At 31.9% G+C, this 27,285-nt stretch overlaps 1 protein-coding gene across 5 annotated transcripts in view; it reads left to right on the top strand.

Moving 5' to 3' along the window:
• LOC116768259 (serine/threonine-protein phosphatase 2A regulatory subunit B'' subunit beta-like) overlaps positions 1–27,285 on the top strand; it is a 63,143-nt gene that overhangs the window by 14,136 nt on the left and 21,722 nt on the right. The window contains exon 1 of one of the 5 annotated variants that reach the window (XM_032659206.2): positions 20,305–20,555. The exons of the other annotated variants lie outside the window; for them this stretch is intronic. Coding sequence (XP_032515097.2) covers positions 20,520–20,555 — 36 coding nt within the window. The 5' untranslated portion in view covers positions 20,305–20,519. Of the gene's footprint in view, positions 1–20,304; positions 20,556–27,285 lie in introns of those variants that run through there. 5 annotated transcript variants of the gene reach the window in all.

Raw genomic sequence — 27,285 nt, 5'->3', positions numbered from 1 at the left:
GTAATTTATGACGATATTGCCTGAAACATAAACACTCCTATTATGCAACCATCGTTTTCACATAAAATGGCGCTACAAAATCTCTAAAGAGTGTCTGTTTTGCATTTACGGTTCTTTATTCGAGCGTCCCTTCACATAATTAAGATGTATATCATTCGAATGTCATTACTCTGCAAAGTATATCACCAAAAGTGAAAGTTACTCTCTCAGTATTAAGTGCTCAAACGGAAACAAGTAATTACAATGTTTTATATTCACTCGAGGTATGTGTGTGTAGTATTTAGAGTCTATGTGTTGTACAATAAGAGTTGTCTATGGGCCGTGAAGCCTGACGTTGCGCCTACGCATGTCAGCATGATGTAAGCCGTGTCCGCAAGGTCGCCTCTCAGTTCCACAGTAACCGGTTTCTTATTGAACAGTCGCCGTTAAAAGTGTTAATGGTTAAGAGATTTATTTATAATCTGTTACTTGCGATTTCATCTGTGTTATCAGTGGCATTTCGCGGTTCCGTTTTTTTTTTATCTGTTATGACATTCACGTCAAATTTCAAATAAGATTCAGAGATTTATCTTCTTTATTAATAAGAATTTAATTATTAGAATGTTTTCCAACTAAACTCAAATGTAACAGTTATTACTTATGTATTATAATAAACAAAAATGTTTTGTGGGTGGAATCTTAAATAACTATAAACCGTCAATAGTTTATAACGAAATATTTAGGGTATTAGATATATATATATTATTATTTTCATTTCTATTCTGGAGTCAAGATAACATGACGCGTCGTTCGAATAATATTGTAGGATGAGAATTTTGATTTTAATTGTACTTTCATAATATTTTGCGTCGTGTCATTCCATTCGTTGACATTTATGATACATTATAATAATTCTCGTTTTTTTTTTTTAATTTCCGATTCATAAAAATGCTATAAAATAATAAAATATAATTTTTAAACTGTAAATTATTTTACGTGATCCATAAAATTTACGTTCGAATATTCTCTCCTTTCCATATCCTAGGAATCTTGTGACCATTAGGGCATTGTTTTTGAAAAGAAAATAGGACAAGACGAGATTATAGAGGAAACCTTATGTTTGTTCCCAATGCTTAACAAGGATCGAGAACGGCTGAACTGAAACGTGAAATTACTTAATATGCAAATAATAGAAAACAAATAAGAATATTTTTTTAAGAAAACACACTTATTACAGTAGTTGTGGAATTTATTTGTGATGACATATGTCGTTTATAAATTTGATTTTTATTTATACAGAAATGAAATATTCGCTCAGGTCGTCTATGTAACATTTGTCTGGCTCGATTGTTTCGAAATTCTTCCACGTTGAATCGATCGTACCTAAATATGGTGATGCTGTACTAGCGAGATTATAGATCAGAGATCCATCTTCTAAATATGCATCTGTGGTATAGTCATCTTCCAAAACAAATGTATCTTTTTCTAGTTCTCCTCTATCATTAAACGCACCCTGCTCGTAGTTATTTAATTGAAAATTTTCGGCATCAATAATGTATTGCTTTTCAGGTTTTGTTGGAACAAAATCGTTATTGTTCAATGATTGATTATAAATGTTAGATAAATATGTACTTATCTGATCATTGTTCTCTTGGACAGATGCAATGGCAGTGTTGATGTAATCCTCACAGTCAAGAGGCGTGAAATAGTACGGAATTGGTGTCGTATAAGTTTGTTCAATATCAGTTGTAAGATTATGCAAATTGTCTCCGTCTTTTTTAATATCAATGTCTCCATAATGTCGAGAGTTGCCAGCTTTGGTGTTGTTTTCATGGGCTTTTTGTTCTTTAACCTGTTTTAATAGCCGCTGATTCTTGACAGGGTCGCTGTATGACCTTGTGGGAAACGAAGTATGTCCATTGAAATGAGCTCCTGTTCTCGTAAACTTGTTCTCCTGCCTGTGTCGCATATTTTTCAAAGTATTCGCGTTCATATCAATCTGCCAGTAATTAGGTTTCCACGTTTCTTTAGCGCTAAGAGGATATTCTGTTTCTGGGAAATTTGCTGCCTTTAGAAAATCATGATTAGTGGTACCTACTTCTTTGGAAGCTATAGATCTTTGTAATTTTTTTCCATTTGCTTCGAAGTCTGTATTGCCAGCTGTGTTTGTGATATATTGTGAATTACTATTTCTTGTTAACGAAATTTTATTCCGCGTGAAATTTCTTCGCCACTGTTGATTGTCATTATAGTCTTGAAAGTAAAATTGTGGTCGAGGTGTTGTCGCCACAGGGTATTCAATGTCACGGAAATTGAACGTCTTTCGTAACAATTCGTTATTGGAAATTGACTTTTTATCAGATTGTTTCAAATCTGTCTCGGTGTAGTAACTTTTTGGTGTCCGACAGATATTAACTTTTCCATTGTTCGTCAGAGATCTTGGTTTTGTGTATGTCTGTGGTAGCTAGAATAATGAAAATTTTCTATAAAAATTTTGTTTCAACGTATATAAATAATCTAAATAAAACATTGTTTGTCCCTTACCTTAAGGCATAGCGCAATTAATAAAATAAAAATATATTCTTTCAATCCCATGTCACCGTGAGTACACCACGGTAGATAAAACAGTGAAGAAGGAAACGTGGAAATTTAAGGTTCTCATAATATTCTTATCAAAATCCATCTATATATATTTTGCGTAATTTATGTGTAATAAAATCTTTACTACGTCAACTAGTAATAATGTTTTGAAATATATGACTGTATCTCGACATGTATAGTGTGAGATCATTTGAATATTTTATCTCATAAAATTGTGATATATAAACATTAGATATAGATAAAAAAAACAATATAAGGTAACTAATTAAAAAAACATTTAATGCTGTCTCATATAATCCATTATAATTTTGGTAAAATCTACAAAATAAAAAAGTTTGTTGTTGTATTTGTTTCCTAAGCAATTTCAAAGTAACTAAGCTTTTGTTTTCCTCCAAGTTTATAAAAGCGCTTACTAAGACTTGGGTCATTGAATATTAATGAATAAAAATTAAAAAGTATACAAAAACCGGCATGAGTAAAATCATTTTATTTCACAGTTTTCCTGTATAAAATCTGTTAAATTTTCACCATGGGTGAATATTGTAATATTATTATTACAAATTGAGTCAAGCGAAATCACAAAATCTAGAAAATAGTCGTCATTACTCAGTGTGGTTTCGTTATCATTCTGATATGTTAGTAATAAATCAGTCTCAGTCGAATTTAAAGTTGAGTTTGCTTCGATTGAATCCAAGTCGTCTCTTATTAAGTATATTGGTGTAGAACTATTATCACATGGTTCGATTTCTGCTAACGGTGAATTTTCAAACAACGTTACATTGTCCTCACTTTCCAAAAAATCTAAAGTCAGAGGTGATAAAACATCCACAACGTCGGAATCGTTAAAATTTTGCTTTTCTATGTAAATTTCACCAGAAGTGCTGTTCATTTCTTCGCTTGACTCACGAGATTCCGAAAAATTTATTGAACAAGTTGATGTATCATCTTTTTCATGAGATATATTTTCATGAGTTTGTTTACTTTCAGTATCTTCGTGTGGAGGTATAATCGGATGCTCTTTAAACACTTGTACGTTAATTTGAACGTAAATTGGAATGTTGGTAGCATTCATTTGCTCGGGTGATGGAACTTCATGATTTTCATTTGATAAATCGGACGATGGAACATCATCATTTTCATTTGATAAATCATAATTAATATTAGAATCAGTATTATTACTATCACTTTCATTTGTTTCGTCCAAAATAAATGAACGATTTTCATTCTTATCATTCCTATTGTCATCATTGTTCCCAGTGGTATTTCTATCTGAATCACTTACGTCATTTTTAATAATATTCGAACCAAAGTCGTTTATTATTATTTTGTTTTCTAAACCGGATGTTTTGCTATGACTATTACCTGGTTTTTGAACGGAATTTAGTTTTTTGTAGGATGATTTGACATCCTCGGAGAATGGCTCTATTATTTCGAAGTCATTACCAATGTTGTAATAAAAAGGCTGTGCGACGTCTAGAATGCTCGTTGGATATATGACATCTGGAAAAGAATTCTTATCTGCTTGAAAGATCGAAGTTCCAGCATCATAGTTTGAAGTTAATGTTCTTTTGGGAGTTAGTTTTGGTAGTGGTGTAACACACCCGATAACCTTCAACATATAAAAAGACAAAACGATTAAGATATTTCCAAACAAACACAAATCTTATAACTCAATGTTTCCAGACCACACTCACCTTTATTGTAATAAATATCAACAAAATGTTTGACTTCATTTTAATTATTATTTATTATCTGTTTAAAATATACTCATTTGCTCTAACCTTTATATATAGGTCCTTTGGATTTAGCTGTGGTCATATAAATGTAATTTTCCATTACTTTTTATTAGTATATACACTTGTATTGTTACAAAACCTCAAGATTACAAAATAAATTATATAGAATAATTTATATCGTCGTTATTAAATACAACTTATGAATAGTAAGTCTATGACGGTTTTTTTTATCTTATCATAAGTTTGGGAAATAATAAAATAGAGACTTACAAATTTAATATTTTGACTGTAATATTTTAACCTAAAAAATACTTGCAGTTACTGTCTTAGGGTTAAATAATTTTACAAAATATCGAATCTATTTATATCTCAGATATTATTTTATCTGTTATTTTATCGCCCATAAATACTGCGAAATGTTAGAACCGAAAAGTTGTTCTGGACAAAAGACTTGCCTTTTTTTCATATTCCCTTTTATATATATATATTTCATTTTCATTTTCCCTTAATTTTTTTGTGTTTGAATCTTTAAGAAGTTAGTGTCTTAGTACCTAGTAAACAAACTGCACTTAAATTTAGGTCCACTGGAGGCATACTACACACTTCCTTTATTTATACCGACACTGGACGTACACATTTCGTTTAGATCTGGTCTATTTAGGGTAAAAAAAAATGAAATAATTAGCAAAATACTTTATTGAATGTCAAACCGTTATTTAAATAATCAACATCGCCCACAACCACATCCACATCCGCCTCCACAACCTCCAAAGCCTGGACCGTAAGGCATTGGACCTCCAAAACCTCCGAATCCCATGTCACCTCTCCCGCTCATGGCTAAAAGTAGAATGGGGAGAAGAATCTCCATGTCATCATCGTCATCGTAACCCATTGGCCCGGGGAACCCGAAGCCACCATAGCCGAATGGACCGAAGTAGCAGTGAGCTAAATGCAGCTACAAATAGAAAAATATTTTATAACAATTATTCCCATCAATTAATTAATTAACTCCTCGTGGCTTTGTTTGAGTATGGCTTTATGTCACTGCAAATTAATCGTAACGTAATGTGAAATTCAAAATAATGAAATCACGAAGTAAATCCGAATGTTATTGTCTTTAAATATGTACTATTGAAAGTCTTATATATTATCACTGTAGGAATAGTTAGATTAAACTAAAATAATATAAAAATCAATATTTATTTTACCTTAAGGATGAGAAGTAAGGCGACTAAACAAACAACCTTCGAGGATGCCATTTTGATTGTTTCTAAATAGCCGTGATTGTTTTAGCTTTTATAAGAGTAAATATATGTTGTATCGCTTTTCAGAATTTCCATCGAGATGTCGGGTAGTTTCGTAATTAGGTAAATGTGTCAATATGGGCACGTAGGAATCTGACCTTGGAGTAGTAAAGCAGTATTTATATTAGTTAAAGAATTTTCAGCTTATGTACCTAGACTTACATATATTAGTTTTTATATATTATATCTATCATACAACTTATTTATAAGAAAACATAAAGCAGTTCTTCTGAAGATAATTCGTTGTTTCGATTACAACTGAATGGAATTTAAATGTCATTTGTCTTTCCGTTAAATGGCGAAGGGAATTCTTATGTCTTGATAGGGCAATATATACATGAACTATAATTTCATAAAGGAACACAAAATTACTTTATATCAACTACAAAAACTATTGGTATAGTTAGTAGGTACCTAAAAGTTAAAAGGATTATAACAAGGTTCATAAACAATCAAAGATTGTACATTGAAATGGCCGAAGTTAACATTATTATGTTAAAGCATTGCCTTACATCGCTTGCAAACATTTTAAAAAACCAAAGTCGTTTTACGGTTTTCCAACTAAGAAACTCTCACTTTCACAGTAACTCACAGGTAAACGAATATAAACGAGCCCGTTTGAGTTTAACGTAAAAGTTATGTAATGTTGCCATTATAAAGCCGTCAAAAGTAGCATCTGCAATCTGTGTCGCAATTTTGTTCGCTTCAGAATGTTCCTCATCAGATATTTACGAGGACAAGAAAGTGACATAGATTTATGAGATGAATTCTATTTTCCCTTCAACATTCAGCTTTCACTAGTTCGGGGTTCCATTACCTTAGAATGGCAAAGATTTTAAGATAATATTACACTCATCAATTTCTTTTCAATATCAAAACTATGCTAGCGTTGCAAAGTTAAGTCGTCTTCAGATAGTATAAAGTAAAGTTTTGCTTAAACTAGCAACTTATGTCCATTTGTTCTAAAAAACTTCGTTATTAAGGTATGATATAAAAAAAAACTGTAAGAAGAACGAAATCTTTATCTTAATTTGTGGATTAAAAAAAAAAACAAAATACAATTTGGTACTCAAATATAATTTATAATTTTCCGCGTTACAGTTTATTTGTGCTCGTTACATCTAAGAGAAGATAATTTAACGGATCTTAAAAAAAAGACAGCGTTCAGTAATGATTTTTAGATTTCATACAACACATTTGTTTTAAAACACTATTTTGTTTTTCAAAAGGTGTACAGAAAATTATACGGAATAAATTAAAAAAAAAAATCAAGATCTGCAACAGCAATTGTTTTTATGTTTTATAGATTTATTGCAACCACAACTCTGACAATTGCCTGAATTGCATCCGCAACTTGATTCTTGTTTTTTGCAGCAGTTGCAATTACAATCGTTGCATTTTTGACATTTATTACAGCAACCACAGTCTGAGCTACCATAATCGCAACCGCCATTGCTGTTACCCATGGGTACGGGGTAGGGTATGTAAATAGGTCCAGCAGAGTTATCACGCAGTGATGATATGAATGATAAAATATCCATCCATTCAAAACCATCATCATCACGTTCACCGTTTATCACTATTACGGTCGGTTCTTCGGGTTTGTAAGGCTGATAACATTCCTCTGGTTGATATCCGAACTGGTAGCCTGTTTGGGGATAATATGGTTGTCCGTAACCATAGCTGTATGCATAAGGATCGAAACTTGAACTGTAGCCGCCCCAACACTGGTTATTTACGCATTGAATCTGTAAATGATTGCATAAACAAAAGAAAAAAAATATTAACGATCAAATATAGGACGTTTTAACTTTTGTTATAAGTGAATTTAATAATATACCGTTAGAACATTTAATATCAAACAGGAAACTGTTGCAGCTGAATCCATGTCCTTTCTTCTTTGATCACTTTCAATAAAGTGTAGGTTTTTTTTTAAATGTTGCCTTTTATTTCAGTACTTTATATAATTGTGTTAATTTTTTATATATTTCGATATTATTTAGAGGCTGGATGTAATAATTTTATATCGTTTTGAAAGATATTTCGTTTGGACTAGCCGTAATGATGGATAATAGTACGAAGAAGCCAATAAATACATTTTATCAAAAAATTATGATGGAGTGGAAATATTTTTATTCTATAATTTATTATAATGGCAAAAAAATAATAAGAGAAAAATAGTGTTATTAAAGGAAAGTCTATATTTTGTATCGTCTTATTTATTTACTACAGTCGGTTCTTATGACTAGATTAATCTCGTTTGGTTCGCGTCCAGCGCAGGCTTGTAACGTTGGCCCATAGGATATATCATCAGAGGCAAATGGTGGGGAATCCACAGTGCCGCTGAACAAACTAGGATAGCAGGACGCGACATTCGATGGGACTGGTATTGGGTATGGGATGTATACCACGCCATTGTTATTGCAACCACAGTTTCCAGGGTCGTTATAACTGTTGAATCCGCAACCATCGTCACAACCGCAACCATTGTTTCCACAACCATTGCTACCACAGCCACACCCGCACCCACAACCACTACCATAATTATATCCATATCCATTATTCCATCTGTTCCTCAAGTTGGCGAAAACGAGGAAATAAAGGAGATGATGCCAGTCGTCGTCATCTCTCGATCCCATGAAAATCGGCATGGGCATGGGCATAGGCATATGCATAGGCATTGGCATATTTGGCTGCATGAATGGTGAATTGAAACTTTCAAATTCTGGGTAGTTGGGTACTGAAGGGGGTTGGGAAAACGTTTCAGGAATAATAGGTTTTATGATCGCTGGGATCACAAATTGACCGGTCGGTTGGATGTAAGAGGTGGCTGACACCGTGGCCGGCGGTGAAGTAAACTCTACACGCCCGTTGAATTGAGCAGAAGCCTGGTACGCCTGGAAACATTCAAAACATTATGTCTAAATTATCACAATCCCATGGCATATTGAACATTTTAATGCTTACCGTAGCAAAGAGTATGAACGCTATAATGCTTGGGGTTCCCATATTGATGCAATTGCGTTAACATTATTAACACACTTCTTTTATACACAAAATATTTCAAAAGAAATAGGTTAATAAATTAGGCAACTGAGAGTGTCGCAACTGTATTTCTGTACTAAAGAATATCATCACGTTTAGTACGAATAAGACATCATACGCCATACGGCGAGTGTTATAACGCGTGGAGTAAAAGATGCATTGCTTTTATAATAAATATATTTCAATCAACAGTGGAACCATTAGTATATCAGTTTTCTATAAAACAGTAAAACATAACGATAACAGTAATGTTATAACGAACAAAATGTCGAAGTTATTGTAGATGACGAAAGATTGTGACGATTTTCCACGTCATTAGTTCAGAGTGGGGCAATTCATGGGAATGGGAATCGGGTATGGTATGGGAATGGTATTGGAGCCGGCGTTGTTATTGCAACATCCGCCGCCCCCGCAGCCTGAGCATCCGCAACATCCGCCGTAGCCTCCATTTCCGCCATATCCACCGAAACCTCCGTCGGCCATCATGAGAAGCAGAATCGGTAGAATTAATTTCAAATCATCATCGTCGTCATACCCTCCCATCATAACCGGATATGGCATTCCATATCCGTGCCCGGCCATATATTGACATTGGATCTGAATTACCTAAAATAATGTTACAATGTTTCATATTTAAACCAATTTAGACATTTTTTTATTACGTTCAATGGTCTTTCATCCAAACATGATAATAGATCACTATATTGTATGGCAGACGTTTTATTTATACATAAAAATATCGGAAATTATAAAGTAAGAAAAATGTTATGATTCTATTTATAACTAATCCTTTACTATAAACCCACCCCACAAAACAGAACAGTCTTAAACACAATTATATCATTCGAATTATTTTTACAAACAAATCATTTTTATGTGTCTGACGAGCCAAATGAGATGACGGTCGACCTAATGGTAAGTTGTAACGACTAACCATACCTGAACGAAATCTATACAATTAAATTGACACTAAAACTACACAAGACTTATAGAAAAAATCTTAGAAATAACAGTCTTCCTAATTTCCAACGACATGAAAAAAACGTGACACTATGTAGTACAAAAACATTTTACTGGCTTTTAATCAATATTTATTTCATACAGAGACAAAGTAATAGATTTATAAGAATATTATTCTCTTACATTCACTGATGTGAAGAAAAACAGGCAGGCCAACCACGCCAGAGTCGACATTTTTGTAATTCGAATACATTAGTTACGGATCTTTATATTATTATTTTAAATAACTGATTTGGAAAGAATACATTGTTTCATAAATAATATATCTGTAATGTAATTTTTATGTTTAAATTACATAATAAATTGATAAGTTGTAGGCAAAACATGACGAAATAAATTAAAATGATTAATAATGTTTTACTTAATCACCTGGTTTTAAAAATATGAGATTTATTTTCATCTCCGCAGTTAAATCGTGTATAAATTTATATATATAACATAATTTATTTCTCAAATTTTAAACGTTTCTTAGACGAAGCAGAAAAAAACATTTTGCGATCATAATTTTATTTGTAATTCCGTTTAAATACAAAATTTACTTTCACTAAGAAGCATACACGATCTTCATAATCAAAAATCAAAATAGAAAATTAAAATTCATCATGATCCAACATATTATAAGCAGCATACCAGTAAAAAATCCATAAATATAAAATAATATAAATAAAAAGACAATGGAAATGAATTTAAAATCCTCGCCCGGACATTATGAGAATCAGCCAGGGCAAGATTTCCTCGATGTCGTCGTCATCCCCGTAAGGTATGAACATGGGAGGTCCAGGCATCATGGGAGGTACCAGAGGACCCATGGGGGGAAACGGTTGACCCATGCCTGCGCTCATAGGACCCAAAGCATCGGAGTATCCACCACCATAGCTACACACACGGGCTTCTGTGAACTTTACAGAAAATATCTATGGTCTCATTTATTCTTAAAATAAAAACTATCACCGTAAATAAATTAAATGACTCTTGAATATCTTTACCACTCATAGCATAAGATTATAATTATACGTCCCACTTATCATAGCTATATCAACTAAAATCATATTGAAATATCGTTTAAATTCAAAATTCAATATAAAAATTAGAAGTGATACGTAATTGTATTACAGTTGTATGGATGCGACACAATAACGCAGCCGTGATCTATTTTGAATAAATCCTTGGCTTCCTTTTTAAAAGTATATATAACATGTTTTATATATTAATATATATATAAACACTAACAAAGTTATATAGACATTACTTTTGTGGTAACTAAGGAGACTTTATGAACCAAAAAGAGAAATACGATTGCTGATTCATTTTCTTATTCAATAACGTATATAATTAAATGCAAAATGTGACCGAGATGGCCCCAAGCTATCGGCTGGAATAACAACATTTGATGCTAGACTGAAATAAATTCATCCCTCCGAAACTCGGGTCGGATTAGAAAATTACGTTCCATGGCCATGAAATAGAATGAATTGGAAATAAATATGTGAACATGAAAATATATTTAACAAGAATATTTACATTATATTTATGTAATTTAACGCTATGGAATAGGAATCTTACGTTCAAAACGACCAAAAGGATGAATGAAGCAATCCACGTTGCTGGACTCATTGTTACTCTTCTATGAATTACTAAACAGGACCTTATTTTATACTAGCCTTTATCTATAATTCTTTTGTGGTTATATTTATATTTCATGAATAAACAGGTGTTTAGCGACAACGGGTGACTCATCTTCAGCTCAGAACAATTGAATATTTTATTATAATCAACACGTTTACCCATGATTCTTAACAAGCTGAGACACCTTTGTTTGAGAAATTTTAATGAAAGAATATTATAAATTAAAAAAAAAAACATCTTTAATTTGTTACTTTTTATTTGAATAAATAAACTTATATTTAAAACATTTAACATTTAATTATCATCTTCGAAAAAATCCTCGTACTCGGAGCTTTCGTTGCTCTCGTCTATGGTCTTTCTAAATTTATTAAATCGTTTGTAATCATTAACCTTCCTCTGACTCTCCTCAGAGTTATTTTTGAACATTCCCTCTCTGAGGCTGCCGTATTCCTTCTTCTTAGAATACCCGCTACTTATCTGTGGTTCGCTCCTCTTCCTGTTTCTACGTCTACATTTGCAGGAATTATCACAGCTGCACCTTTCTTTTTTCTCTTTTAGTAAATTAAATATAACCGGCAGTAATGATTTCAATTGAGAGGATTTTGTTCCTTTTTGTCCTTGCAGTGAATTGTATGGAAACGGGAGCACTCTAGAGGAATGTTTAGGCGTTTGAAGTAAAGATAATATTAGCTCGTTAATATTCTCAGGATCTTGGAGTTCGTGTTCATCAATCGCAAATTTATCCTCAATGAGCGGATTATTTAAAAGTCCTATAATCTGATTTTGATATGGCAAAATAGCATTGTTTGCAAACGATGAAGGATTGGACGATAAAACGGAAGTGTAGGGTAATGTAGAATAAGATGTTATTACTTGAGGCCTCTCCGTTATGGGAATACTAGATACTTGACTTAAGTAAGTATTAGCAGTGTTTGGCATAAAGCCGGTTTGTGTACACGCACAGTTTGGCATCGCCGTATACGCAGATACAATAGATGCGGGATTCGAAATACTAAGAGATGGAACGTTAACTAAATGGCCAGATATAGGCAATTGCTGTGAATAGCTGAAGTGATTGAAAGCTGGTACAAAACCATTAGCTTGCTGACTAGGATTTTGTTGGATCACGGAGGACGATGGTAACAATGATTGCTGAAGAAACGATTGTCCCGAGTTTAGTTGCTGATAGGGCTGTTGAAATGCAACTTGTGGCTGATTCAGGAGCGGTTGTATGCCTTGTTGTGGTTGCAACGAAAATAATGGTGGCATCGCCAGAGATGACAGCGCCTGCGGTAAATTGGTTTGTAATTGTGAATTAATGTTCGTTGCCAAATTTCCGGTATTCTGTGTTAAGTCGACAGCAGATTTTGCTGAATTAGTTTGAAATCCTTGATTCATGTTATTTTGGGTGTTCCCTCCATTGGCTAGATTTGTTTGTCCGCAGATTTCCTAAAATGAAACACAGTATATAGACACGGTTTACATTTAAAACAAAATATTTGAACAATATAAAAAAAGAAAAATTACTTGAAATGATATCGTAAATGCGGCGATCGTCAATATTATGGCTACAGCCATCTTGAGATTTTAAAAGTAACTGATTACGTTTTTCTTTCAATTATATCTTTTGTTCTACGAGATGTGTGGAAATTAAGAAGTATTCTTATCTTGCTGTGATTATCTTATCTTTTTGCTTATCGCGTTATCTTTTCATTTCATTTGCAATCACTGCTTATTTTTATTATAATGTTTATTTTTATTGATTTTTATGAATGTAAAATAGAATACAGAATAAATTAGAGTTATTCTTTCAACGAAAAGAAATATGCAATCCATATACCTACATTAATGACTGCAAAATGAAATGAATTGTATTTTAACCCGAATTTTGACTGATATTAGAATATGAATGCACTCATTGTTCCCAGTTAAAACATAAATTAGTGCCGGGGTTGCCATTTTAAACAACAACATGTTTCGAAGAAGAAATACGTTTGTAATTTGAAGATACTGTTTATGCATCTAAAATCTGCGCTAAAAATAGATCACAATTTAATTGTTACCATATATAGCTATAATAATTACCCTTAAATGAGGTTGATATTGCCAACGACATATTTCTTATTATGTGTTTTCAATAACAACATTAGAATTTTATCAACTGTCAAAGAAGTAACGAGACTATGCAATCTATGTTCTTCTTTTTCGTTATGCAATATTTAAATATAACTCATTACAGATTTGTCCTTAATAAAAAATAAAATTAAATTGGATCCATCTAGTCACACTTATGGGTATATAAGAAATAAAAGAAAATTCTCACTAACAGTTGTTTCTTTGAATAATAAATATTTTTGACTCGTTTGAGTAAAAATAAAACACTGGATCTCGGCGTATCCAAAGTCATTGACATTACACGCATTTAAATCTTTTGTTTGGTATGAAGGAGAATAATATTTGTTAAATCCGGTTTCGTAATGATAAAAAAAGTATACACTTTTTTTAACTTAACGATAAAGAAAAACGACATTTTTATATATTGTTGATACGTATAGAAACCCTTTCTCTATGTCTTTTGTAAAGAAAAAGTACACATTATCTATTTACCAACTCGATTTTTTTCGCCTTTCAACTAAATCGTAACAGAATCGTAGAAGAATGTACAGAATGTTAAAAATACTGACAGCACATATGCATTTTTGGTCATAATATTGTATTCGGATATTGGGAAGAGTGGTAAAATTAAAGGCCTTCGGATTCCTTAGTTCATACTCAAATTAACGTGTGTGCTAATTACTGTATGAGATATTTAATTTTGTAGCGATCAGGTCTCACGGCGTTTTTTTTTTGGACGTCATAGGACAGCACTCTTTAAATCATCTCTAACTCATCTTAAAAATATTTGATGTATACCTAAACAAAACGTTTTCTATTCCCAATGAAAATTTAATACAAAATCGATAGTAATATAAATTCTAAACTAGCTTTGTATAAAGCATAATTGTAGCCAAGTAGTCAATTATTGGGTAGACCTTTCTTCCTTAGTTCACTTAAAACATTAATTAATTCGTTCTGAACACAATTTATATATGATCATTTTACAATAAATAATCTTGTTTAATGTACGCATAAAACAAAATGGCGTTGTATTGTTGTTTTGCACGTAAAAGACTTCTTATTTATTAAAACTACATTATTAATTGAAGTTTGCAGTTCAAACTGTTTCTGTCAAGAAATTTTACTTACTCAGTGTAAAACCGTTCGCATGTTTTTCATTCATAACTCTTCGTATGTATGTGTAATCAGAAACCTTAAAATTGACGGTTTTTGAGTTCAACATAAAGACTCACATTATCCAAGTACATATATATATTGTATATCGTGTTTTGAGAGTACACGTTACGCAATATTGTCGGGAGAAAAAAATAGAGTATGATATATAACTAATTTCGCTTTATTGATCGTCATCTTTTATAGGTACAGCTACAGGAGTATACGTGTAAGTTATATCGGACCGTGTCGTATTCTTCTCGGTGGTGTTTGATTTGGTAGACTGGACCTCGTCGCCATAATCGTCATAGCTGTCTCTGTATGATTGGTTGTTGATGACGGGATTGTTGGTTGGGAATGGTATTGGATACGGCACTGGTATACTCTTGGAACTGCCGCAGTTACAGCAGCTGCAGCAGTTGCAGTTATCGTTGTTTTTGTTCCTGGTCGCCAGAAGCAGCACCGTCAAAAGCAGGCCGAGGTCGTCGTCATCATTGGTATCGTACGGTACTGGCACGCCGCCATAACCCGGATACAGCACTTGGCTTGAAACTTCTTCCTGTAATTCAGACTAATTTTAATAAGCACAAATACTATGAATTTAGAACTGCTTTCCTCGTTAATATATGTTGTCTCTAAACTTTATCCTAAGACATTGATCGCATATAAAGATTACGGACGTAGCTCACCTGACAGAACAAAAGAAATATTAGAAAGAAGCAGAGCCTTGGAAATGCCCTCATCACTGCAGGCTAATATTTCGAAGGTTGTTAAGAAACCTTCCTTAATGATTCTGTTTAATAAAAACGTTTGAGACGAGTTATATTGGTCTCGTTACACCAGGCTTATCTGATCTCAAGTATCTTGTGATCTGAACATCAAGCCGCTGATAAGCACGTGTCGTTCTTAATTAAACGATGGATGATTCTGTGATAATGGACATATTATGTGACTAGGTACATTTTATTAAAGAAAATAATATATGTATAATTGTATTCGTGATATAGTTTATTATTTAATAAATAAATTACAGTCTATATGTCTTTTTAAATTATAAATATGTCTAAATTAAATTTCTAATGTTATAACAAACGGTAAATACGTAGACATTCAGTTGTCATCGTCGTAGTCTTCGTTCTGACCGTCTCGTCTGTGAGAACGGTTCTGAGATGATCCACCATTGTTTATGATAGGGTTATTTACCGGTATCGGTATAGGATACGGGATAGGAGTGGGGCTGTCAGAGTTACAGCCGCAGTTACAGGGACAGCAACAATTGCTATTACCATCTCGGTCGTTGAACAAAGCTATTAGTATTATCGGCAGAATATTCTTCCAACTAGAACGAGTGTTTCTCATGAATATTGGCATTGGTGGCGGGTATGCACTCGATGTAATGGGATTAGGATTTGATGGTGGATTTGTCGGAGCTGCAGAAATAAGCGTTATTCGAGGAGTTGCCGCGTTCTGAGGGGGCACGTTAATTTGTACGTTAAAGGGTAAACCCTCACGATCACTCATCATGACCACTGGCTCCGGATTCTGTGTACTATAAGATCCACTAACGATATCATAATTACTAGATTCACTTTTAATTGTTGGTAAAACTTTTGATGAACTGGATGGATTTATTTCATAATTTATCGGACTAATTGGTTCCGCATAAACGACGGACGGAATGCTTGCAGGTTGTTGAATCTGAAAACTCGCTGGATATGATTGCACCATATTGGCGTAGTTTTCCAAAGGGATAACTTGTGGAGGTCTTGTGCAATAAGACGTGGGCACTGGCATTACAACTGGTTGATATGATTTTATATATGGCGCAGGATATGAAGATGGAAAAGATGCTGGCATCATCATATTGGCCATGGAGTTAGAAATGACCGGTTGAGGCAGCGAACTGGTTGTTAACATTTTATTAACAGCGTTAGTGTCTTTTGGCACTGTACTCGTTGGAGGCGAAGCAGCCATGACGTTTAGTGTATTGGATCGTTGATTTGGCATTACAGCCGCAGGCTGTGTGTCCTGAATGGCATTCATTTGTGATGCTGGCGTCCTTTCTCTCTTTCCATTGGCTATAGATATAAGAGTGTTCATTAATTGCGCTTTAGGGGATTGGTCACGATTTAAATCTATGTTTTGGGCTAGCTGGTTTCCTCTTGATTCTCCCTCGAGCTGCACATTTTGACAGTATATATTTGACACCTGTAAAGACATCGAAATTTCTAGTAGAATAATTCGTAACAATTTACAAAGCTCACATAATTAAACTTACATATACAATCGCTAGAAGGAACGAATTAACAGCTATCCTCCTAAGTCCACCCTCCATTTCTAACAAATAATCGAGTGACATATAATATCATTTATATAAGCAATTATCTGAAGATCATTTTTATATTATATAACATATTTTAACATACATAAAGTTATCAATTTAAGTAATATTTATGTAATTGATTACATTTAAAAGAATTAAAGTGTAACGTGTCAAAACGTATATTTATTACCAACGTTGATTATACGTTAGTTGATTTTGCAAAAGATAACGAAATTTTTATTATTTGATGTCATCATTGCAGCACAATTTACATGATTGCAATAAATTTGAAGTCTCCAATTAGGATTGCAAGTAAACAGTGCTTTAGTAAAGAGTGATTAAGAATTCAGTGTTGAAGGAGAGTATAAAATTATTCGTTTAAATATTAAAATTATTTGTAAAATCAAAGCATATCAAAATAAGTTTTTGTGGAAAATGAATCGTTATCGTTAACGCAGCTCCAAGTCGTCTCCAGTTTTTTTTTTTTTTAATTTTTTAAATATAATCAACTCCCATCTATGACCCGTGATGTAACATTGACTTATTTCTCTAATAGGCGCAACTACATACTTTAAAGTAAGATCTACCACTGTATAAATCACTAGTACAAATAATATATACATTTAAAAAAAGAACGGCCTTCACTTTCACCTTCAATAAATCTTAACTATTTTATATGTGAATGTGTATTTGACTATGGGTAACTGTTTAATGTATATAAGACGGATGGACCGATAAAAAATATAAGACAAATAATAGCCATTTTAGTATACATACACGTAGGCTGTATACGAACTTGAAACGAGAGGAGTAACAATAGCTTTGGGTATTATTATTATAAGTAGCATAGTATATAACACTGGAAAGATTTAATACACTTTGAGACTGAGGTTTTGAAAGTATTTGAGAGTTAGAAAAACAAAGGCAAAAGTGAGTCTGTTTGACCGGGGAAAGCAACTTGTATACAAAAATAATGCGATAATTATTATTTTTATTTTTATTTGTTTTTGTTTCAGGTAAGACAAGGTCATTCTCATTTGAACTGAAGAGCTGCAGCTTCTATGAATTTTAAATGCTGTTAATACAACGTTTCGGTAGCTATTTGAAAAAAAATTGTTTAAGAGAGAGGAAATATTGCCTCGTTTATGGGCAATATATATTTTATTCGCTTAATTATTCTATATTGAGCAATCTTCTTCCAAATAAGTATTGATAATGTGATTCATGCACCATCTTAGTATATGAGACTTAATGCCAAAACTACTTTGTGGGTGTTCAGCTAACGAATTACGGTATAGGGTTATTGAACTTTAGTGTTTTGTTTCTTAAAATGTATACCTGTTGCAAAGGTTTGCTAAGTGGACAATTTTTGGTTTGTGACTTTTTATTATTTTGCTTTTTTACTAAATGCTCCATATTCGTGAGATGATTTTATCATTTATTGATTTATTGCTTCCCTAGAAAGAGGAAGTTTAGCGGCTTTGTTGACGCCGACAGACACACAGTACATGTACGGCAAAGATAACGACATCCGCGAGTTCGGTACGATTGATGTCCGTCCTCAAAAGCAATTACCCTAAAAGGATTCCTTTGTTCTTAAATTTATCCGATATTAATAATGTACTTTGTAATTCCATTGTATTGTTCCTCACTTATCAGAAGACTGTGAGCTATAAAAAAATGTAAGATAATGATAGCACTGTTCCTTATGTTGGATTAAATTCTTAACAAAATTCAATCACTATTTGACAGGAGGCTTAATGTTACCATTTAAAAACCTAACCAAATTATTAAATCCATAAATTAGTTATCTTTATTCAGTTGAATTCTTATCATATGAATATAATGAAATATAACATATCTTTAATGGTTACTACAATTAAAATGGCTGCCAAATTGGATTAATACCTTTGTTGTATATATTATTAATCAAAACGATGTTCGTATAAAAGATTTGTTTTAAATTATTAAAAAAAATAACTCATCGAATATTTATATGGAAATGTCAATGACAGCGTCAAATTTTGTCAGATTGACAATTGTATATACCAAGAGCAATAACTTTCGATCAAAAACAACTTATAATGACCCAGTTATATTGAATTATGTTTTTAAAATTTTAGATTTTATGATATTCCTTCCATCAGAACAATAAAAGGTGTGGTTATAATAAGACTGTAACAATGTACTTCGTAAAGGTGGGCCCAATTCTCGTACCGGTGCATCATAGAATTCGTGATGTCATTTGATCTTCATGTGACCTTTACGAACCAACGCAGTACCTAATGAAGCGTTGTTAGCTCCGCATCAATGTTTAAGCATTACGGACGTTTAATTTGCGTTAAAAGTTTATTTGGCAGTAAATCCTGAAAATAAATTTAATGACAAGTAGACCTCTGCTAAGGGTTTGTCGCGTACATGTAATAAAAGTTTGTGGGCGAAAATATTATGGTTCAAGTACCAACATTTTTAAATTATACTTTTGGGAGTTTTGTACGTTTTCAGATTCGTAAAGCGATTTGGCACTTAATGTAATTATTATGTGTTTATAAATTCTCACCTAAAATGTCCTATAAATTCTAATTTAAAAAGCTGTTCTCATATATTTAACGATTTTGATAACCGCAAGGGACTAAGGTCCACGGACACGGTTTGGAACTCGTGCAATCTGATCGCATTTTTGTTTATTACCTCAACAAGCAGCTTTCCTTTTTAGTTTAAGAGACCTTAATATTGTATTAATGATCTTATCTTTTAAGAAAAAAAAGGCGTTGGAAAGATTTCTTGCTAAACTCGCCTTAATCTTTGACAAGCCGTTTTTTGTGAGTGTTGGAAATTAATAGTCAGGTTTACTCCCGTTTAAAAGTTTGAATGAATGATAACACTTCCATTAGACCTTTAAGATACTTAATAATGTAAGCACAAAAGCCGCTGGATATATTTGATAAAACATAACGTTTTTTAACTTTTCTACAAGATGTTATTATTTTTTTTTTTTTTATTAGTTTTACATTTATTTAATAATCTGTTACGTCTATCGATATGTTTCGTTTCTTTTTTATACTGCAAATAGATATTATTATAAAACTCGAGTAGATTATTCATTTATGCTAAATATGTATTTTACTTTTTCTCCGCACTGTTGTTAATTTAAAAATATTTTTTCATAAAACCGGCTGAATGATTTGAGCGTTTAAATATTATCAATTAAGAAAAAAACAAAGTTATTTCTTTCTAAATGTGCACTCGTAAGTAATGATATAAAAAATATCTTTACGTTAATTAGTTTTTAATACGAAATTATAAAAATATATTTATAAGAGTCGATATTCGGAATGGCAATTAAATATAACCTGACCGAATTAAAAACTATCACCGAAGCAACAAATGTTTAAAAATTTGGCAGCGTTATCTGTATGAAGGCTGTACATAAAATTTGTAACACGACACGTCGACAGTGCCCACCTGCCGTTATCGGTCGTACGCCTTTTATCACACAGTAAAGAGTTACCCGCAATTGTATAATCAGGTACTACGTGATGTTAGTACTGTGGTAATTTGTCTGGGATTGTGAAAACGTCTGAGGGAATGTGTTTGTGATTGTGAAACTTTCCTATGCTTGTTAGAAATGAATTCGACGGTGTCTATGGGGTGAGCTCTACCTATTAGATTAATATAATAGTAATTCTTTTTGTTGTCACCAAGTACGCAACAAAATTATCAAACAGATGTGACGTAAATGCTCACGTTTTATAAAATGATATAATACATATGTTCAAATTGACGAATGACATTCTAATAAATCGTACGGCTGTTATTTAAATTATTTTTTTAAGGTTATTATTATGTAATAGTAAAAATAAATACGAGAAAAAAATATTGGCTAGAATACGGCTAAAAGATTAATCTAGAAGATCAGGTTTAACAAAGTAATATTGGATAGTAAACACAATATTATAAATGACATTTATGCCATAAATAAATAAAAACCTATTAATTTTATATCTCGAACTGTTGGTACATAACGTTTCCTTTTTAATATTCACTGAATAGCACTTCCCACAAAGTAGTAGACAATTTTTTTGGCATAAAACTATGTATGGTTACGACTTACGTGTCATACGGTTTTGAGACGTCCTCAAGTCTACGTAAGAAAAGCAAAACGTTTGTAAGACTATGCATAAGTAAGGGAACACAACATACAAAAAAAAAAGAGACAATATCATGTGGGAAAGAGAGATATCTATATAGTAATTGTATATAATATGTAGATTGATAAACGTAGTGTTAGAAATCTTATAATATAATTTTCTTCTATGATCTCAAAATATTTTGAACGCAAATCGTTCGCAGCTTCCAAGAGGAATATTTGGAATTCCAAATCATGAGTTATCTCGGAGTTTTTCAACGTTGTCTGAATAATAAGACGAGTGGAAGCTGTTGTATTTGAAACGAAAAGAAAGAATACTTTATTACACAATACTAATGAAGTAATACATAATAATTTTAATGGAACATGTTAAACTTGTGTTTGATACATTATAGCCGTTGAGCTGAACTTAAAGTCATATACATTGATATTTGAATCGAAATTATTGAAATTCTATATTCACTTCTTTTTCGTGGTGTTAAAATATACACAGGCATGTTTACCATGAGTTTGTGCGTAAATACCAGTTTTTGATTATATCTTAGCTCGTTAGAGTATTAACGTAGGTTATTTAACGAGAAAAAGTTCGCTTATTTGGTGCGACGTTACAAACTTGTGGTAAGCGTAAAGATTTTGAGATTACGGTATCACTAGTACTGGTTTTAGGAAAAGGTACTCCGTCTTTGTAGAATCAACCGGCTATCAACCTTCCTGTTTTATACGTTAACTAGAAAAGATTTCAAATACTATTTAATAAGGCGGAATTAAAATGTTTTGCCTCATAATAACTGGACTCACTAAATTAATAAGAATGAAAGTCATATTAATGTTTACAATACAATAAACTGTCGTTTTTATTTTTGTTTTTTTTTGAATAGCGCTCGACTGTCGTTCCCGTTGGAAGGTTAAAATGAAGTCGTAGGTTTTGAACTCACCATCTCAGTATCAATATATTTCCCCGAAACACTTTTCTTGGAAACACCCGTTTTATAACTCGAAGGAAACAGACGATGGCCAAACTATTTCAATACCCATAAATATATGAAAAATATCATTGCAATCCCTGGAATAGACTTAGGTGAATTTGAAAACTAAATTCAAAAATACTGTCAGAACGTCTGTATTATTTTTTTACTTGTGACTTGTGTTAAGATAATTATAACAAACTTTTCAAATATGTACTTGTAATGAGTCTGTAATACGGCATTGACTCAAGGAGCTGGGAATTAAAATATTTTGTGCCGCGGAAAATGAATGGAATTCTCTTTGAATGGAACAATGACCTTACAGCTGATTGTATTCAAAATGAAAAATAGTATAGTTTAGAATGTTTTAAGTACTTTATATATTAATATGAGCTAATAAACTTCTAGTAGTTGGATAAACAATATATATATATATTATTAAAAAAATAATTACGGTCTTAATTCTAACCTAATTCGACAATTGTGAATGATAATAGGCAATAAGTATAATATTGAGGCATAAATGCAATTTGTTTGACTTCTTAATACATATAAATACAATCTATGCACTCATAGATATATTTATTATGTGATTATGAGTAAGTATAAAGCGAGCTCAGCTCTTGCAAGCTTGCAGGCTTTCATTCTTCCCCTTCTCCACAACCGGCTGTAATGTGACATGCAATAGATGGGCAAAAAAATTAAGTCAGTGGAATAAAAAAAACATTTTTTTTATTAATTTATTATATCCACATCCCAAAGTTAAATGTTTAATAAAAATCACTTCAGTGGCTGAATAAAAGAAATAAAAAAGGTTTGTGTAATAGCATTAAAATCGCTTAGTGCAAAATATCTTGCATTAAATGAGAATAAACACTAGAGAGTACCTGAAAAATTACAGTTTATGTCAAAATACTAATTTGATATTTTAAACCCGCAAGCTGAAAGGTTGCAGAGGGTTTAAATAATTCCCCTTACATTTCACTGTATTGTTTCAAACAGAAGTCTAACTTTAGCTGCGACCGCAAATTGTTGCGACATTATAATTAGTTACTGCATTTCAAATTTTCAACAGGGAAATAAATCATTGAACAACATTAGTTTGTACTTTGACGGAGATTAAAACGATTGAATTATTCCAAACAAAATGGCTGCCGTATAAGAAGTAATGATCTGAGTGTATATTATTTAATTTCAATTTCGCTAACATTAAAACACTTCAGTATTCATAATGCACTCAATACAAATTAGAAACTGAACCTTATTTCGTTTCAGTAGGGCTTATTTTGATCTATTATCGTTTTGCCGCAGTGTAGATTTCGACATGCCTCCATTTATTGTCATATGTAAATTAAGTTCATAACGGATTCATACGTATTAATAATTCGGAGCATATTGACTTTTCATTTTATTTAAAATAACCAATTAATATGAAGGAGAAACATGTATTCGATTTGAGTGAATAAAATATTATATATTTCAGCAACCGCTAGCATTCCGAGCCTCACCAAAATCACTTACAAAGTCCCCAAAGTTAGCTCCAATTTACATATTGTGTTCCACTGAAGTGATATCATGCTCGTTTTGGTACATTTTCATACAAATTTCAAATCAGTTTACGATGTCTTAAATTTTTTGTGAAAGGAGTGACACTTTTTTTGTATCACTAATCTAAAATGGTATAGTTGACAAGTATTAAAATGTTATAAAAGTATTTATTTCCATTCAAAACACAGAATGTCGAACGCCGTATTCGTTTCAAACATTTGATTGTCAATAGTCGCAGACGGCTGCATTTAAGATGGCGACCGATCAATGGTTGCCATGGCAACGCGTCGGGACAGCTCAGCTGGGCTGAAAATGAAAACAACGCGGAAGCCCGTACCTTTAACAAGGCGAAACAGCTCTATATGACTACAGCGAGAGGAAGTGAGAGAAAAGATCCCTATCCAACTTCCGATATTTTTATACAATTAAGAAGTATTGTTATGACTTAGTCTGGAAAGTTCGTGTAACATAGAAACATACTGAATAAATAAAGAAATATGTCAAAAAATATATTACGAAAATTAGATAAACTGTAAATTTGAAGGTGACAAGATAATAATATAAAAAGTAAGACAGTGTTACTGATATAACAATACAAAACATGTTAACTTAATTTAAAAACAAATCTAATTTTCATATTCTTGGTTACAATATGGCGTCTGTATCTTGATTGTTCCTATCAGTAATAACTAAAAAATATATATATTTCATAGACCGTTAACTTCGTAAGTAATATAAAATATATATATCTATACTTTTACATATAGTTCTATATGATAAAAAAATTTAAAAGGTATATACATATTATAATATCAAAAATAGATAAGTATATGTATAGTACATCGTTTTTGTCTCTCGGTCATAGCCGCTTCCCAATTAGGCGTGCGCTAAAGACATGCGCGTTGCTATTAATATGCTCGCGCGCCTATCCCGACGAACTTAATTATAGATCGGATTCAAATGTACTGACATGACTCACATACTTGTTTTATTTCGAAATTCTATGACAATTTCATGTATAAATACAACTAAACACAATTATATCACCACATACAATATCCCATCCAAATTTCAAGCGATTTACTCTTCAGATTTGTATAAATAATGCGACGATTATTATATATAAATTGAATATACTAACAGTCAGTCTAAATATCATTACATTTTGTAATAAAACAGTGATATATTGAATCCAATTTCTGTGTAAATTTTTTTCCAATACAAAAGCCGGACTAAGCGGCCGCGCTGTGGCAGTGCAGTCCCAATATTCACGTACTCGTATATTATTAAACGACTAACAAACCGAGGGAAGGATTAAACATTTAGCGACCTCACTTGTTTGTTTGTACTCTCCAGATTTATGTTCACAGATAATAAATAATATAATATTGGAATAATATACGAAACTTTCGACTTCTTTTAGTAGTTTTTAAAATACAAGTGTGAAAAAAAGATTTAATATGTTTTTGTTCGTCTTTGTAATCTAAATATCTAAGAAAAGGAACCAGGCAAAACAAGATATTCAAATTCTTCAAGTCATTTATACTGCAAAATGATTTGGTTATAATACAAATAAATAAAAATTATTGATATTAATACTAACTGAAATATCGTTAACATGATTTATATGAGACCGAATTGAGAACCAAATCTCTGACATCGTTAGAAAATTAAGCTATATGCGAACACGAATGAATATACAATAGATTGAATATCACTAGCTTTTTCAAAGTTATCTGTTGATAAAAAACGCATGTTGCAGTTGCACTTTCAAAACATTTAAGTGGAATTCTTATAGGAAACTTTGTTAATACGATTTAAAATTTTGAGTCTATCTATCGCATGTCGCATTACAGTCCGCTATGAAGTGGGTGTAACATAAATATGGTGATAGTTGTTATAACTAATTATAATTTATACATGTATCTTAGTAAAACTGGTATCTAAATAGATATCATTCCAACTATTAAAAATAATATATTTAAAACTATAAAAAAAGTTTTTTACGAGTAATATATGACATAAATTTAATTAAAAAAAAAACGGAACCAATGTTATGGTTGTTATATTATATCTACAAGCAAAAACAGATTTCGTCGTCATTTTGTACATTTTTATATTCAGTACAATTATTTCGTATATAACTAGTACCGAATAAATTTTGCTAAAATTTCATTAATGGGACTCTGGTGGAGGGAATGAAAATTTCCTTAGCAATTACCAAGTACATTCTGTAATCCTAGTAGGTGTTTGTATCGTAACTAACAATTCAAAGTATTTTCGTTCATAATTCTAGATAATTTATTAATCATAAACGTAATTTATTGCTTATAACGACTGTACACACTCAATCATCTTTGTGGATTACGAATAATGTTGCAAAATTATTTTATCATACAATTAAAGGGACCGCCTAATAAATATTTATAAACAGTATATCAATGATTTGAGACTTATTTGGCAAATGATGTCCATGAGTTTACACAGCATGTGAAAGAGATTATGTAAATTATAATGCATATTCATAAAGCACATCAGCCGTGTATAATCTGTTGCCGCGACTCTCGACCCCCGGAGTGACAGCTCGAACATTTTCACCGCGCTTTTCAACTTTCCCTCCATTCGATTTGGTTGACACTAACTGGCGAGATTTTGTGATTAGAAACACCGGTTTTTTTTTTTAATCTAATAATTATTGGTGGTTGAAAGTTAAAAAAATAAATTGCGTAACAATTAATATTTTAGCAAAGAGAAAGTGTCGTTATGCCTATTGAATGTAATGGTATGAATCAACTTGCAAACATAACATTATAACTTTAAATTTAACAATGAAACGTAGTTCGATTAGCAGATTACCGACAGTTTAATTTACGAGAGATTAAAAAAAATAAACAATTTCCTATTAAGAATGTTTTTTTAAATTCCAAAACCATTAACACGGCACATAAATCCTAACTTCATCGTCTGATAAGTATACAGAGAATAAAACTTTTTGCAGACCTGACGATAATTTCCTATGAAAAATATACTTTCTCTTCTAAAAAGGCAAAAGCTAGTTTATAATTAATAATAGAAAGTATTGTCAGTTTCGTCATCCGACACTAAATGGTCATAATGTGCACTAGCGCGGGCGGGTTGTTTATTGTGGAAACCTCACATGAACCGCCATCTTGTTGTAGAATGATATTGCACAGATTAAACCTGTCACATTCAATTCTCTTACTATTACAGAATAAAATATGTGCTATAAAATAATTATGATATGTATAAAAATATCTTTATGTACGGTTACAATGTCTAATATGACATCTTACTCGAAGTAAAAAAATGTTTATAAGAATTTATTTGTACATTATAATATTATAAACAAAGAATGCTTTTTAGTACGGTCAATACTCATACTTCCTGAAATTGATTAAAATTTATTTGTTATTAACAATTTATTTCCATAAAAATATAGTCTATATGACCATATTAATTTATAAGAACCAAAAATTTACGAAATATATTTTAGTAAACAGAATATACATAACATGGCTATATAAAAATGGAAAAATCTGACTCTTATAAAAGAATCCGAATATCCAATAATTAGAAAACGTGTTATTACTTGTTTTTCATATAACAACAATGACGGAATGAGAATTAAGTTCCGAGTGTTACTTCAAGGAAAATCAAATTTCGTAAAATAATTTCTTAGTAGTAGTTTTTAAACTTT

The sequence above is a fragment of the Danaus plexippus genome, assembly GCF_018135715.1.
Source record: "Danaus plexippus chromosome 3 unlocalized genomic scaffold, MEX_DaPlex mxdp_25, whole genome shotgun sequence".
Lineage (NCBI taxonomy): Eukaryota > Metazoa > Arthropoda > Insecta > Lepidoptera > Nymphalidae > Danaus > Danaus plexippus.
Note: the sequence above shows the minus strand (reverse complement) of the source record. Positions and strands in the feature narration are given on the sequence as shown.